The 17967-nt window shown below is 37.9% G+C and overlaps 1 protein-coding gene across 2 annotated transcripts in view; it reads right to left on the bottom strand.

Moving 5' to 3' along the window:
- The window catches only part of LOC128685604 (uncharacterized), a 47542-nt gene extending 29861 nt beyond the window's left edge, over positions 1-17681 (bottom strand). The window contains exons 1-5 of one of the 2 annotated variants that reach the window (XM_070087760.1): positions 17589-17681; positions 11648-11766; positions 4210-4317; positions 3226-3432; positions 2581-2752 (exon numbers count right to left, since the gene is read on the bottom strand). In XM_070087760.1, coding sequence (XP_069943861.1) covers positions 2581-2752; positions 3226-3432; positions 4210-4317; positions 11648-11674 — 514 coding nt within the window. In that variant the 5' untranslated portion in view covers positions 11675-11766; positions 17589-17681. The remainder of the gene's footprint in view (positions 1-2580; positions 2753-3225; positions 3433-4209; positions 4318-11647; positions 11767-17588) is intronic. The other variant, XM_070087761.1, reaches the window with a different exon arrangement.
- Positions 17682-17967: the final 286 nt, after the last annotated feature.

Here is a 17967-nt window from a genome sequence, read left to right as displayed (position 1 = left end):
AAAAGTATCCAAAATGGTTGGGATCCTCTCCAAGATACAATACTACATGCCGCAAAATGCCCTTCTCACACTATACCATTCACTCATTTATCCATACCTCACCTATGCTATTTGTGCTTGAGGATCAACTGCAGCAACACACCTAAAGCCAATAATAACCCAACAAAAATCCGCAGTGAGAATAATCACTAAATCCCATCCCTGGCAACACCCTCCCCCCACTTTTCATAGATCTAAACTTACTCTTTGTTCAGAACATCCACACTTACTACTGTGCAATCTACATCTACAGGACCTTAAATTCCAATTTAACCTTGACCTAAAATGCTTTCTTGATAGTTGTGACAGGACCCACAGACAAAACACCAGACACAAACATCTCTATGACATTCCCCGTGTCCGACTAAACCTTTACAAAAACTTAATGTATGTCAAAGGCCCTAAAATCTGGAACACCCTACCTGAAAACTCTAGAACTGCAGACACATTCATCACCTTCAAAACTACCGTTAGAAAACATTTTATCTCCCTGATACACCCCGTCAACTAACTACATGAAAACCACCTGGTGGTTCACACTTACACTCACTCACTCACCCATTTGACTATAAACACAGAAATACGAATCTTAATCTTAAAATAATGAATCCTAACTAGTCATAAGTTTGTCTGTGATACACCAATACAGAAACTATGTATTGTGCCAAAACAAAAGCATTCACATTGCTAAACTCACAAACTATAATTTAGTCACTTAGCCATAGTACCAACTTACTCCATAATTTGTAATAATTTAGAGTTAAGAATTAATCTAAGTCTGCCCGAAATGCCTAGCCATGCTAGGTGTCCTAGTGGCCCCTTCTGTAATTAGTATTTTATAACATGTAAACCACACAATATCCAAAATCTGTAAACCCCGCATTGTAATCCTTATAGAGAATAAATTTGATTGATTGATTTAGAAGTCGCACTCAATAAACGAGCACAAAAAAACCATGGATTATTACGAAATGTTATTCGAACACGCAAGGCAATGTTCACGCAACGAGAAACAACACCAGACTGAGTCAGAACATGTTGGATGCTTTGTGTGGGCGCAGGCAGGTGGACGCGTTTGGTATGGACCATTGTCAACCCTACAAAAACCGAGCAGAAAACCGAATCCTACAAAAACCAGGGCACACAAAAACCGAGGTTCCACAGTAGATTGTCCAAATAGACTTAACACACAAATAGCCCACACACGAGAGGAAAACTGATGATGTTTCGGTGATACTGGCTCCCTCTCTCTTTTGTGATAGTGTGACTTTGTAAATGGTCCAAGTCGGACTGAAATATCTTCATGAGCTTATCTCTCTCTCCTATGTGCCCAGGCATGCTATAGGCTTTCTTTGTGCTTAACAATATAACATGTAAATCTCACACTGTATACTATGCAAAGGAATAATGAGTACTTCTATTGTATTTGTATTTATTTGTGTATTGTTCCAATCACAGCATTGTGCCTTTTTTGTTCCAAAAATTTACATGTTTCGCTAATTACAGTAATTTTAAGCATCATTCCAATTTTTCACTATTTGATTAGAGAAGAAAGGAAGACTCAGGATAACTACATTCATACATTCATTTACACTCATTCACTCATCCCCTCTCTCTCTCTCTCTACATCGGCCATCTCCCACCAAGGTAGGTTGTCCCAATAAAGGGAACACTCACCATCATTCACTCAATAGCTTTCATGCTAAAAGTGCACAAACATTTCAATTCAAATGACCCTTGGAACCATGAATGCAAACACTCCTATTAATCCTGCCAAAGATACAGTAAACACTCCATTTAATGGGCTTCAGAAATTCAGAGCAAAATCCACTAGGTCAAAAGATTCAGAAACAATGGACAATGTCCTTTAGTCCCAGATTTATTCATTATTAAAATCATGATAAAACAATCTTTTCTCTGTCTGCTACAATTGCCATTACTGGCCACCATCCCCCAATTAATCCATTATGTACAGGGTTTGCTATACATTACTGAAGCACTGAAAATTCAAAGTCAACTGAATAAAGCATTCTCATGTAATAAACAAAAATTTGTGAGAAAGTGAACAAGAATGTTGCTGAGGATGTTCCCAAAATAGGAGTCTCCCATTATTTTATTTAAAAACACCATAAAATGCAAATTTTTATTTTTTCCAAATTTCTTTTCTTATTTATATTTTATTTCAAATCCTCTAAAATCCTATAAGGAAAATTTTTATTTTTGTTTAAAAATAGTCAGACCTGACTCCCATACAGCCCAAAATTAACACAAAAATACTGTACTTCCAATAGATACACCAGCACTTAGAGTTTGAAGTTAATCAGAAGAACCATTCTCTAGTTATTACATAGTTAACAATTTACTTAATAAAATTGGGAAATTAATATTTCAACGGCTCAAAGTGAGAGACAAGCTTTGTTTCAATAAAGCTAACCAATGGTAAAAGTGTGAAGCCAATCAGATAAGACATTTTCCAGTAAGTTCTCAAGTTATACAGAGAAGTTCAGGCAGACTTCAAATTGCAATTGAGCTACTTAATACCTGAGTGTGTCTGTGTCTGGTGCATAGAGGGGGAAGACAGTAGCAGTGGCTGGTGCCACAAGTCAAGAGCAGTGGCTGAAGGTGGAGAATCATCAAAGTCACGCAGCCTCTCCAGCAGCACCTCACACCGCATCACATCACAGAAATCTGCTAAGCACACCGAGTCCTCTCCCTGTAATGGTAAAGGGGTTATAAATTCAAGATTACTAATCTTATAATAAAATTTGATGTTTTAGTCACCCTGTGTTTACCGGACAATACCTGATGCATCATTCTCATATTCTTTATGAAAATTTTATTTCTAAAAAAAAAAAAATATTGAAAAAAGCTTTTATTACAAATACTATACATACACTGCAAAGTTTTTGCCAGTCATTTTGTCAGTTTCTCAAATAGTGTTTAAACAAGGGCCCCAATGGAAATAAGTCACTTTGACTTTTTTGGGTTATCCTAGGTAATCTACACATATGCTGCTATGTATGATAATTTATGTAACTGTATTTATGTGTACGTATACCTGAATAAAGTTACTTACACTTACAAATATGTATTATGAACACAACCAAACTGTGAATACATGTATTACCATTTCACTCAAACATGTTCACACTGGTAATATCCCATTGTAAGCCAGGTCCAACTTACATTATTGAGGTAATCTTCATGCCGGTTGTCGAGGTGGCGATCAAGGTGGGCCTCATGATAAAAGGACTTTCCACAGAGGCCACAAGTCCACTGTGGTGATACATACACCTTAGCAGCCTCCTGCTGTGCAAATACATCCCGTGCACTGTGTAGTGGGCACTCCAGGGGAAGTGTAACGCCATATTTCTCCAGCACTGGCACCCACCGCTAATACATTTAAAATTTAATTACTAGACAATATATTGATGAATCAGAGGGATCCACAATAAAAATATATACTATACTACTGTATTTTCTGATGGCTTATTATGCACTGTGAAAACCACATTCAAGCTGTAAAGGGGAGATTTTTATAGTTTTTAAACTTTTAATTTGCAGTAATTTCTTCTTTAGTAGTGTTAAATTTTCAGCAAGATCAGCTGGTAAACTTTTGTAACTGTCATATATCCTCACGTGCCCTTAACTGTAATTAAATATTTATTGATAATATTTTTGCCTTTATCTTCACAATTAATTATTGGTAATCTTCAATATATGTCCCTCAAGAGAGGTTGATGCTAGTGAAGGACTCATGATATAATTGGATCTGTGCTCCAATTCCTTGAATCAAATATGAATGCCTTATATTCCCAAAAATGTTGTATGACCCCTATGAATTTAGCACTTCCCCATGAATGTAATAATTCAATGTATATGCACTACGACTCTTCCCTAATTTAATTACTGTAACTCCAATAAGACTTTTGAAAGTTAAGAACTTAACCTTTTTCTTTAGGTATATACTACAGTACTACTGTATTCATCATTTTCTTGCTTCTACTGCAAAAAATTATATTTATTGAACAGCATTATATTTTTATTTCTATATTAACATTCTCCTTTTTTCACAATTACTTCTCGTAAGTCAATTCATGTTAAAAACTACCAGAAGCTCTTGAAACGATAACAAATTAAATTTATTGTCAAATCTCATACTCCCCTTACCTTGTTGACAAGCTTTCTGACAAGCGCTGCCTTGTCCCGGGTGCAAGGTGGACGTGGTTCCAGCGGCCCTGGACGTGGTACCAGCGTTAGTAAAAGTACCACTAACACCTGTAAGCATATTATTATTATTATTATCATCAGGGAAAAAAGCTAAACACATAAGGGTCATATAACACCTGGAAAATGGAAAACAATTAGATTGAGCCAAGGGAAATATATATCCCATTGCTTGGATCAAGAGCCTCCCCACACACACCTGCATGAACGTAAGCACAGTGCAGTATGGTAAGGTTAGATATTATACAAACAAAAATCCTGCACTTCAAAATACAGTATACACATTATGGGGTATAAAAACTTATTAACACAAAATTCCTCTTAAACAAGAAACACTGTACACAAAACACCTCAAGTCACTGGGCACAAGAACACTGCAGGTAGCCTAAGGACTTGGAACCAATTTAGGGAATATGCCTGCCTAGTTATCTGCCACAAATTAGAACAGATTAGAAATTAATTTATAAAGGTAATGCGGGATGAATGGGGAAACTTCGAAAAAGTAGTAGTAGTTTACAAAAGCAAGACTGAGGCAAGTGCGTTACAAGCAGATTAAATGTGAAAGATGAAATACTGTACAAAGAATCAAGGATGACAACAAAGGAAATACATGGTATACCAAATGTAAAGTTCTATAGTGCATTAACAGACGAGCAAACTTTAGATGTAGCAAATCTGAACACCAAACATATAAATGAAATGGAGGAGAATACCACACTGTACCCAAAGTGGAAATAAGTTACTACTAGATGTCAAGAAAAACAAAACCACACACAACAAGACTACAGCATATGTTGTAAAAATAATGTGAAGGAATACTAAGCTGCTCACTCTGGAAAGTATGCAGTACACACTGTGGCAATATTTAGAAAAGCAACAGGGAAGAACCCTTTGAATTAGTGAACTGTCTTGCTGAAAAGCATCATTAAAAAATACTGAAAAAAAAAAATGAGAAAAAGCATGTAATACACTAGTAGAGCAAAGAACTATTGTACAGTTCTGTTTAAGATCAGAAAATTTCTAGTCAATTAAGGTATTATGACTGTTACAGAAATTATTACAAAAATAAGTGGATCTGCAAAATATTATACAGTGGAACCTCCACTTTTGAGCATATGCACGTGCGAGTTTTTCCAAATACGAGCAGTCGATCGGTCTACACGTATTTTTTTCTTCCATACGGGAGTGAAATTTCCATAAGCAAGTGGGCCTCGAGGGAGGTTCCTTGATGCTGGTGAGGGGCTCTTGCTCTTGATTTAGGGAATTGGATCTCATTTGTTTGTTGGACTATCTTATTGAAACTTGGGCAATGTATGATGGAAAGATGCTTCTTAACGTACACCAAAACTGAAAGAAATCGGACCATAAATAATGGAATTCACTTCTCAGCAATTAGCTGCCCCTTAGTGGTATTTTCATATAGTTTTTATTGTTGTATTCTCATTTTTTGGTCTCATTTGATAGAATGGAAGATATATTCGAGAAATAGATATGATTTTGTTTGGTTTCATGACAAAAAGTATCTCGAAATTGAGCTCAAAGTAGCAGAAATTTTTGATTCTTTGGCGATGTTCAAGATTAAACATTCCAATATGCAGTCGTGAATGGGTTGACATTATTTATACAATTATTACAATAATGCAGTAGTCTGCATAACAGTAATTCTTCTATTTTTTGTGAGAATAAAAATTACAAATTATTTATATTGTAATAATAATAATAATAATAATAATAATCATAATCATAATAATAATAATAGTATAATAATATAATATGTATAATAATAATAGTACACTGTATAATAATATAATATAATATTCCCAAGCTCCATTATTTGATCATCACTTTATTTGTTCACCACAAATTATTTTAGTCCCTTTTATATTGTCTCCTTTATTTTAGCTTTAAAAAACTACCTTAGCTCATTATTTTTACATTTGTTAAATAATTCAGGTGCTATTTTTTTAGCTTTAGAATATTTACTTTGTTTTATACTTAATTCTAACTATAGATTCACTACAAATCTTATGATTACAAGCATTGATCCTGATACCAACCTCTTATTTAATGACTTAAATGATTCAAACAGTTACTGTAATTACTACACAGCAGAACAATCAAAGGCACTTCTCAGAGCCAACAACAACATAACTATCTTTAACTACAATATCAGATCTTTAAGCAAGCATTACGATGACCTCCTAGCATTACTAAATTCCTTGCATGCCAATATGTCCATCATTACACTAACTGAAACCTGGCTAAAGCCTGATACTACAGATGTCTATGCCATTCCTGGTTACACAGCCATACACAACTGTAGGCCAGACCAACAAGGGGGTGGCACAGCTATATACTACTCAGACCAACTAGAATGTATCACTAATACTTGCACAAGGGATGAACATGGGGAATATATAATAGCTAAATTCAAATCCAAATACCTACAAAAACCTCTCACAGTGATAAACATCTACAGAGTTCCACAATCAAACATTAGCCAATTTAGTCAAAACCTAGGAAGTATGATAACTGATGCACGCATGAACAAAGATCACTTACTACTCTCAGGTGACTTCAATATAAATCTCCTGCAAGACCAAGACCCACACGTTACTGAATTCACAAACACAATGAGTAACTGCATGTTGCTACCAACAGTAACAAAACCTACAAGAGTTACGGAGACTAGTGTTTCCCTACTTGACCACATCTGGACCAACACCATATCCCCTTTAAAATCAGGCATAATTACAGATAATACCACAGACCACTACCCTCCTTTCCTCATAACAACTCTTGGTAAAATACCCCAAGACACTACTAAAGTCACCTTCAGACTTCACAATGAGGCAGCCATTAATAACTTCACAACAGCAGTAACAAACATTGACTGGCACACTGAGCTAGAAATCTATACAGATATTGACAAATGTTTTAATAATTTTCTAAAAAAGACCCAATACCTCTATAACAAGCACTGCCCTAAAAAAACTAAACAGATGACAGCTAAGAGACTGAACAGTCCCTGGCTAACACCCAGCATTCTCAAATCCATAAATACAAAACACCGATATGAAAAACAGTACAGAATGGGTCACATAAGCAGAGACCAAACAAAACGTTACTCGTCAATCCTAACCAGCCTGATAAGAAGGGCAAAAAAACTGTATTATGAGAACAGATTATCCAACTTACGAGGTGATATAAAAAAGACCTGGAAGACCCTATCAGAAATTCTGGGAACAAAAAAGATATCACAAAATAGCGAAATAAAATTAGCAAAATCAGATGAACCCCAACTCCCACCAACAGAAACAGCAAACAGACTCAATGATTTCTTCTCCACTATAGGACAAAACCTTGCCAATAAAATCCCAAGCTCAGATACCCCACCAAATGACTACCTCACTGGCAACTACCCGAACACACTGTTCCTAGCTCCGACTAACCCATACGAAGTCTCCCTTATTATCAACACACTAAAAAACAAGGCAGGAGATTTAAATACCTTACCACCCTTTATATACAAAAAAGTGTCACAAGTACTATCACCAATCATTGCAACCCTCTTTAACAAATCCATTGAATCCTCCACCTTCCCTACAGCTCTCAAAATAGCAAGGGTCACCCCGATCCATAAAGGAGGAGACCAAACAGAGTTGAATAACTATAGGCCAATATCCAATTTACACCCTCTCTCAAAAATCTTCGAAAAATTAATTCATAAACGAATCTACTCCTACCTCATCTCCCAAAACATTCTCAACCCCTGCCAATTTGGATTCAGGCCTAATAAAAATACTAATGATGCTATTATACACATGCTAGAACATATATACACTGCAATAGAGAAAAAAGAAGTCCCACTGGGGATCTTCATTGACTTACGTAAAGCTTTTGATACAGTTGACCATGACTTGCTCCACGTAAAGTTGTCACACTATGGTATAAGAGGGCACTCCCTCAACTACCTCAAGTCATACCTCAGCAACAGAAGCCAATATGTGTATGCAAATGGGGCAAGCTCTTCTGCTCAACCAATTACAGTTGGTGTCCCACAGGGAAGTGTCCTTGGCCCTCTTCTCTTTCTCCTATACATAAATGACCTACCAAATGCTTCGCAATTACTCAAACCCAAACTTTTTGCAGATGACACTACATACGTCTTCTCTCACCCGAGCCCAGTCACGCTAGCCAATACTGTAAACACCGAATTACAGAAAATATCTACCTGGATGAGGACTAACAAACTTACACTAAACATTGACAAAACCTACTTCATTCAGTTTGGTAACAGAGCTACAGATGTACCTCTTAACATAACGATAAACAGATCACCTATCACAAAGCTAACAGAGGGAAAATTCTTAGGAATCCACCTTGATAATAGACTCAAATTTCATACACATATACAACAAATTTCTAAGAAAATTTCCAAGACTGTAGGCATACTATCGAAGATACGGTACTATGTTCCACAGTCAGCCCTCCTGGCCCTTTATCACTCTCTTATTTACCCCTATCTCACCTATGGAATTTGTGCATGGGGCTCAACAACAATTAACCATCTCAGACCACTAATTACCCAACAAAAGGCTGCAGTTAGAATAACAAATTCTCACTACAGGCAGCACACTCCACCAATATTCAAAACACTCAACCTACTCACCATACAAAACATCCATACTTATTACTGCACCTATTACATACATAGAACACTTAACTCTGATATTAACCCTCCCCCTCAAACATCTCCTTGCCAACCTCAACAGAACACATGACCATAACACAAGGCACAGATCACTCTTTGATGTTCCTCGTGTCCATCTCATGCTATGCAAAAACTCAATGCACATAAAAGGCCCTAAAATCTGGAATTCATTACCTGTAAATATAAAAGAAACACTACCTGTTTATAAATTCAAGTCTCTTTTCAAAGATCACTTACTCACTCAAAACCAAATAAATACTGAATAACTGAACCTTATAAATTGTATATCCTATATGTTACTCACAATTATATCACACAAATGTTAAACCTAGGACCCAATCTAACTTTGTTATTTTTTTAAATACACTACCTAACATTATACTCCATTCGACTGAATGTACAGCAATGCATGCAACCATATGACCTGTCTTTGTAATACTCATTTGTGCTTAATAGTTATCTGTTTACAATAATGTTTTATCACTGATTTCATCATTGCTTAGTTAATCTTAAGTTAATTTTAAGCCAGCCCATAATGCTATGCATTTAAGTGGCTTTGGCATGCTGCTCTTACCTGTATTTTTTGTACCTCTGTATGTATGCTTAAATTACTAAATAAAATAAAATAAAATAAAATTAGGAGAAGGTGTGGAGTTAATAAAAGTATTAGTCAGAGGGCTGAAGAGGGTTTGTTGAGGTGGTTTGGTCATTTAGAGAGAATGGATCAAAGTAGAATGACATGGAGAGCGTATAAATCTGTAGGGGAAGGCGGGGTAGGGGTCGTCCTCGAAAAGGTTGGAGGGAGGGGGTAAAGGAGGTGTTGTGAGCGAGGGGTTTGGACTTCCAGCAAGCGTGCGTGAGCGTGTTAGATAGGAATGAATGGAGACAAATGGTATTTGGGACCTGACAATCTGTTGGGGTGTGAGCAGGGTAATATTTAGTGAAGGGATTCAGGGAAACCGGTTATTTTATATAACCGGACTCGAGTCCTGGAAATGGGAAGTACAATGCCTGCACTCTAAAGGAGGGGTTTGAGATATTGGCAGTATATACATATATACGTATTTTTATACGTATATACTTCTAAACTGTTGTATTCTGGGCACCTCTACAAAAACAGTGATTGTGTGTGAGTGAGGTGAAAGTGTTGAATGATGATGAAAGTATTTTCTTTTTGGGGATTTTCTTTCTCTTTGGGTCACCCTGCCTCGGTGGGAGACGGTCGACTTGTTGAAAAAAAAAAAAATAATAGTATAATAATATAATAAAATATGTATAATAATAATACATGTATAATAATAATGTACTATACATATAATAATAATTATAATGGATGGCTTCAAAAGGCCGTCACCAGATGGCAGTGTTTACCACAACAAAGCGGGAGCGGTTGTGGCCCACTCACCTGGAGTTTACCTGGAGAGAGTTCCGGGGGTCAACGCCCCCGCGGCCCGGTCTGTGACCAGGCCTCCTGGTGGATCAGAGCCTGATCAACCAGGCTGTTACTGCTGGCTGCACGCAAACCAACGTATGAGCCACAGCCCTGTTACATGACACATTTATTCATTCTAGAGTATATATCAGGATTCAATGTTATTTATATTGTTTATGTCATATTAGATGAATTGTGATAGATAAATAAGCCATACAGATGATATTAGAGAAATATTGAAGTATCTTGTCATGCTGCCTGAGAGCAGAGAATGGATTAATTGTATTTCAGTTAATTTAAATGAGGAAAATTGACTGTAAACGAGCAAATCCAGATGCGAGCAAGGTCATGGAACGGATTAAATTTGTGAGTGGAGGTTCCACTGTATTTAGATTAAGAAAGCCTTTATCAGACTTCTTCATAAGACTAATATAAAGACTATAAAATAAAAAAGATTATAAAAGACAAACTGTTACGGTGGAAGAGATAGTTTAAAAAAAAAATGCAGCTAGTATGAGGAAAATGTCCTCAGGAGAAAATATCATCATCAGGGTGCTGCAAGGTTCAATTCTGAGCCCAGGAAGGCTGAGTCCACATAACTAATCATTCTTTTAGTTACTGGCCAGACCCATTGGTGCTCAATATGTCTAACTTACAGAAGTGTCCATCATCCACAGTGATGTGCCACTGACTTGGTATAATACAATAAATAAAAATACAATAATAGTGATAAAAACAAAAATAAAATAATGATAATAATAATAATGCAATAACATGCATTCATAAACAATACATTTTTATGAATTTGTGATCTGAACAGATTTTGCCACAGGAAACTGCACTTTGCAGCAAAAGGCAACATCAAAAATTACAGTACTACAACCATTAAAATTACCTAAGTTGCATTACATGAAGCTTATAAAGCAGGAGCTTACAACCTGCTAGCAGGCACTGGCATAGTAGGAAATCTGCCAGTAGACATTAGTATAACTGGCAACCTGCCAGCAGGTACTAGCACTTGCTGGCAATTTAACTGGCACTGGTATTGCTGAAAACTGCCTAGTAAGCACTGGCATAGCAGGAAATCTGTTAGCAGGCACTAGCATACCTGGCAATCTGCCAGCAGGCACTAGCACACACTGGCAACTTGTTAACTGGTACTGACAGAACCGGCAACCTGCTAGCAGTCACCAACATGGCTGGCACGTATAGCAGCTGCTGTGACTGGTACATACCTCAACCTTCCTGCGACAAGCGGCCATAGCTAGAAGCAAGGCGGGTGAGGTGTATGCTGGGCTGGGTCATGGGGTGGAGGCTGCCGCCACGCTCCTCCCGCCTACTGGACACTACGACGCTGCAACACCATCATACCCGTGCCAGAATACGAAGGCCATACAGTACTAAAACTCTATACCTACTACCATACTTACTCAAAATTTAAGTACCCAAAGCAATATAAAAAATGCATAGCTAATACTTTAAGAGAACTACCATGAAAAACTTTTACAGTACATACATACATATGAGAAGTGGCTTTGCTATCTACCAACAAACCTTATGGTTTAATATTTTAAAAGTAATGTTTTATACTATACCTATAATTAATTCAATCATCTACAATCAAACCAAAAGTTAAATTACAAAGTAAAGTTAAAAACAGTGAACATTGTAATACTCAATTCTCAGACCTGAGAGAAACACATCACAATACATTTTGAAGTTGAAGAACTATTGTCTATGAACACTTCCATGAACCACTTACTGGAACAGCAACTAATGTTTACTGGCAGAACAGATATGTAAATTTCAAATTATATGCTGGTGTCTGCCACTAAGGTTGGATTTGATAAAGTACTAGTATGTACTTCATCATTATACAGAAAAGTAATTTTCTGTATTTCAAAAGAAATAAGTGGCAGCAAACATCAGTGCCTGTGTCAGAATAAAACCAAAACCCAGTACATGCATATACAGTACTGTTAATGCTTTTAATTCTATATTTTTTTATAAAATCATAAACAGTGGAGCCTCGGTTTTCATTTGCCCTGGAATTGGTTGAATTCAATTTTTGACAATTTTTTTCGTCAAAATATCGTCCCAGTTTTCATTCATCACCTCAGTTTTCGTCCACAGTACCGAAAGTGTCTCTCTGTCTGTGTCCACACAAAGCATCCCATGCAAGCATTCTGAGTCAGTCCGGCTTTGTTTCTCGTTGAGTGAATATTACCCTTCTCCACTATAGGACAAAACCTTGCCAATAAAATCCCAAGCTCAGATACCCCACCAAATGACTACCTCACTGGCAACTACCCGAACACACTGTTCCTAGCTCCGACTAACCCATACGAAGTCTCCCTTATTATCAACGCACTAAAAAACAAGGCAGGAGATTTAAATACCTTACCACCCTTTATATACAAAAAAGTGTCACAAGTACTATCGCCAATCATTGCAACACTCTTTAACAAATCCATTGAATCCTCCACATTCCCTACAGTTCTCAAAATAGCAAGGGTCACCCCGATCCATAAAGGAGGAGACCAAACAGAGTTGAATAACTATAGGCCAATATCCAATTTACACCCTCTCTCAAAAATCTTCGAAAAATTAATTCAGAAACGAATCTACTCCTAACTCATCTCCCAAAACATACTCAACCCCTGCCAATTTGGATTCAGGCCTAATAAAAATACTAATGATGCTATTATACACATGCTAGAACATATATACACTGCAATAGAGAAAAAAGAAGTCCCACTGGGGATCTTCATTGACTTACGTAAAGCTTTTGATACAGTTGACCATGACTTGCTCCACGTAAAATTGTCACACTATGGTATAAGAGGGCACTCCCTCAACTACCTCAAGTCATACCTCAGCAACAGAAGCCAATATGTGTACGCAAATGGGGCAAGCTCTTCCGCACAACTAATTACAGCTGGTGTCCCACAGGGAAGTGTCCTTGGCCCTCTTCTCTTTCTCCTATACATAAATGGCCTACCAAATGCTTCGCAATTACTCAAACCCACACTTTTTGCAGATGACACTACATACGTCTTCTCTCACCCGAGCCCAGTCACGCTGGCCAATACTGTAAATACCGAATTACAGAAAATATCTACCTGGATGAGGACTAACAAACTTACACTAAACATTGACAAAACCTACTTCATTCAGTTTGGTAACAGAGCTACAGATGTACCTCTTAACATAACGATAAACGGATCACCTATCACAAAGCTAACAGAGGGAAAATTCTTAGGAATCCACCTTGATAATAAACTCAAATTTCATACACATATACATACAACAAATTTCTAAGAAAATTTCCAAGACTGTAGGCATACTATTGAAGATACGGAACTATGCTCCACAGTCAGCCCTCCTGGCCCTTTATCACTCTTATTTACCCCTATCTCACCTATGGAATTTGTGCATGGGGCTTAACAACAATTAACCATCTCAGACCACCAATTACTCAACAAAAGGCCGCAGTTAGAATGATAACAAATTCTCACTACAGGCAGCACACTCCACCAATATTCAAAACACTAAACCTACTCACAATACAAAACATCCATACTTATTACTGCACCTATTACATACATAGAACACTTAACTCTGATATTAACCATCCCCTCAAACATCTCCTTGCCAACCTCAACAGAACACATGACCATAACACAAGGCACAGATCACTCTTTGATGTTCCTCGTGTCCATCTCACGCTATGCAAAAACTCAATCCACATAAAAGGCCCTAAAATCTGGAATTCATTACCAGTAAATATAAAAGAAACCCTACCTGTTTATAAATTCAAGTCTCTTCTCAAAGATCACTTATTCACCCAAAACCAAATAAATACTGAATAACTGAACCTTATAAATTGCATATCCTAAATGTTACTCACAATTATATCACATAAATGTTAAACCTAGGACCCAATCAAACTTTGTTATTTTTTAAATACACTACCTAACAGAATACTCCATTCTACTGAATGTACAGCAATGCATGCAACCATATGACCTGTCTTTGTAACACTCATTTGTGCTTTATAGTTATCTGTTTACAATAATGATTTATCACTGATTTCATCATTGCTTAGTTAATCTTAAGTTAATTTTAAGCCAGCCCGTAATGCTATGCATATAAGTGGCTTTGGCATGCTGCTCTTACCTGTATTTTTTGTACCTCTGTATGTATGCTAAAATTACTAAATAAATAAATAAATAAATAATCAGAGAGTGTGACTGCTAAATAAGCCACCATGGGGCCAAAGAAAGTTCCGAATGCCAGCCCTTTGATAAAGGTGAGAAACACGATAGAATTCAATGGTGGTAGAGGGTGGTAGTGGTTGTGTTGGTGGTAGAGGGTGGTAGTGATGGTGGTAGAGGGTGGTAGTGGTTGTGTTGGTGGTAGAGGGTGGTAGTGATGGTGGTAGAGGGTGGTAGTGGTTGTGTTGGTGGTAGAGGGTGGTAGTGATGGTGGTAGAGGGTGGTAGAAGGTGGTAGTGATGGTAGTAGAGGGTGGTAGTGATGGTGGTAGAGGGTGGTAGTGGTGATGGTAGAGGGTGGTAGTGATGGTGGTAGAGGGTGGTAGTGATGGTGGTAGTGATGGTGGTAGAGGGTGGTAGTGATGGTAGTAGAGGGTGGTAGTGATGGTAGTAGAGGGTGGTAGTGATGGTGGTAGAGGGTGGTAGTGATTGTGGTAGAGGGTGGTAGAGATGGTGGTAGAGGGTGGTAGTGATGGTGGTAGAGGGTGGTAGTGATGGTGGTAGTGATGGTGGTAGAGGGTGGTAGTGATGGTGGTAGAGGGTGGTAGTGATGGTGGTAGAGGGTGGTAGTGATGGTGGTAGAGGGTGGTAGTGATTGTGGTAGAGGGTGGTAGTGATGGTGGTAGAGGGTGGTAGTGATGGTGGTAGAGGGTGGTAGTGATGGTGGTAGAGGGTGGTAGTGATGGTGGTAGAGGGTGGTAGTGATGGTGGTAGAGGGTGGTAGTGATGGTGGTCGAGGGTGGTAGTGATGGTGGTAGAGGGTGGTAGTGATGGTGGTAGTGATGGTGGTAGAGGGTGGTAGTGATGGTGGTAGAGGGTGGTAGTGATGGTGGTAGAGGGTGGTAGTGATGGTGGTAGAGGGTGGTAGTGATTGTGGTAGAGGGTGGTAGTGATGGTGGTAGAGGGTGGTAGTGATGGTGGTAGAGGGTGGTAGTGATGGTGGTAGAGGGTGGTAGTGATGGTGGTAGTGATGGTGGTAGAGGGTGGTAGTGATGGTGGTAGAGGGTGGTAGTGATGGTAGTAGAGGGTGGTAGTGATTGTGGTAGAGGGTGGTAGTGATGGTGGTAGAGGGTGGTAGTGATGGTGGTAGAGGGTGGTAGTGATGGTGGTAAAGGGTGGTAGTGATGGTGGTAGAGGGTGGTAGTGATGGTGGTAGTGATGGTGGTAGAGGGTGGTAGTGGGTGGTAGTGATGGTGGTAGAGGGTGGTAGTGATGGTGGTAGAGGGTGGTAGTGATGGTGGTAGAGGGTGGTAGTGGGTGGTAGTGATGGTGGTAGAGGGTGGTAGTGATGGTGGTAGAGGGTGGTAGTGATGGTGGTAGAGGGTGGTAGTGATGGTGGTAGAGGGTAGTAGTGATGGTGGTAGAGGGTGGTAGTGATGGTGGTAGAGGGTGGTAGTGATGGTGGTAGAGGGTGGTAGTGATGGTGGTAGAGGGTGGTAGTGATGGTGGTAGAGGGTGGTAGTGATGGTGGTAGAGGGTGGTAGTGATGGTGGTAGTGATGGTGGTAGAGATAACCTCTCCCCTCCTCGCTGTGTTACATTCACCTACAAGAGTCTTCAATAAAGGTAAAATTGATTTAAATGCTCATTTATCCATTTCATTATTGCTATATATTTATTTCTCACTGTTTTCTGTATATAGTTAAATATGTTTATTATGCACCCCATACCCATCTTCTGTATATAAAACTATATTCTCTATAAAACGCATTTTTTAATATTTTTGGGTGTCTGGAATGGATTAATTGGATTTACATTATTTCTTATGGGCAATACTGCTTCAGTTTTCGTCGAATTTGGTTTTCGTCAGACTGGAACAAATTGAAGACGAAAACCGAAGTTCCACTGTACAAAGTTATAGAATGCAAAAGCCCCTTATATTTAGCAGTGAACAATTACCATATTAAATATATTCATCAGTGATGCACAAAGGTAAGAAATTATGACCGAACCAATATTATTTGTAGTAGTATAATATTAAGGGGAAGCACTAAACCTGTAAGTCATACAGTGTTTGGAAGGGAATGGAATGTAACCAGGTTGGATCCAACAAAGATAAGAAAAGATCATATCCCTTGGATCAAGAGCCCTTCACCAGCATGCATGTACTTCCCTTGAGGGGATGACTCAACCTGGTATATTACTACATTGCCTTCCTACAATTTCTTCACAATTATTAGACGCAGAAGTGTATGCACTGTATATATAAATGACACAGAGAGAACTAGGTGACAGTACACGATTCCTCATCAACAGAATTCAACCATTTTTGAGTGTAAATGGCAAAAAAAAAAAAAAAACCTACCTAACCTAGAAAAGCTAACATAACCTTCCTCCGCCATTGGTTGATATGCTTATTCCATCACGTTGTACCAAGCACATGATACCACTCAATACTAAACACTGATTGTCTCAGATATGTTGCACAACCAAAATAAATATATTACCAAAAAATAATTTGCATAAGAAAGACTTGTTTAATCTTTGGTGTAGAAAGGTTATTCGTGTTGTAAAATGCAAACTAATACCAACGAATTTATAGTCGTAAACTACAGCTGAATTATTTTACTAAATATAAAATTATATTGTACATGACAGAATTCCGCTTTTGCAAACAATTCAACATTGCATTCCATAACTACGAAATTGTTCACCTACGATAAAATAATAATGATGATATTGAAATACCACGTCCGTGTAGCATGGCTAACAAAATTAACTAATTTTTTCCAAATAAATAATATTTATGTACAGAAACACTCGTGCTGCCATGTACACTATTTAAAGTCACAAAACAAACACACACACACACACACTTCATCAGCTGCTACAAGTAACTGTTATTATATCACAAATGTCACAAGCAAAGGTGAGGAAGGAGAGATAAATACCAATATTTACCTGAGGCCAGACACAAACACATGCTCACACCCAACAATTGCCAATTTTCCCGTCAGGTCGAGACAGCTTCGTCGTCTGCATACTTGTCAGGGACACCTGTGATAAAACATATATCAAAATTTTATTTCTTTGTGTACTATAGAACTATAGTTTACTTGTAAAAAAAACACAAATAAAGCCACTAGTAGGTATGAGCATTTCGGGTAGAATAATTCTAACGCTTAGAGATTATTTAAAGCTAGACACTCTTACTCACTCTTATTAACGGGAAGTATTTTTTTAAAGATAAGAGACGAAGAGAAAGATAAGCAAGATAGCTGAGAGACGTGAGGTAGAAAAACAGCAAATTGGGGCTTGAATAGTAGGTGTGAAATTGAGT

The sequence above is a fragment of the Cherax quadricarinatus genome, chromosome 23, assembly GCF_038502225.1.
Source record: "Cherax quadricarinatus isolate ZL_2023a chromosome 23, ASM3850222v1, whole genome shotgun sequence".
Lineage (NCBI taxonomy): Eukaryota > Metazoa > Arthropoda > Malacostraca > Decapoda > Parastacidae > Cherax > Cherax quadricarinatus.
Note: the sequence above shows the minus strand (reverse complement) of the source record. Positions and strands in the feature narration are given on the sequence as shown.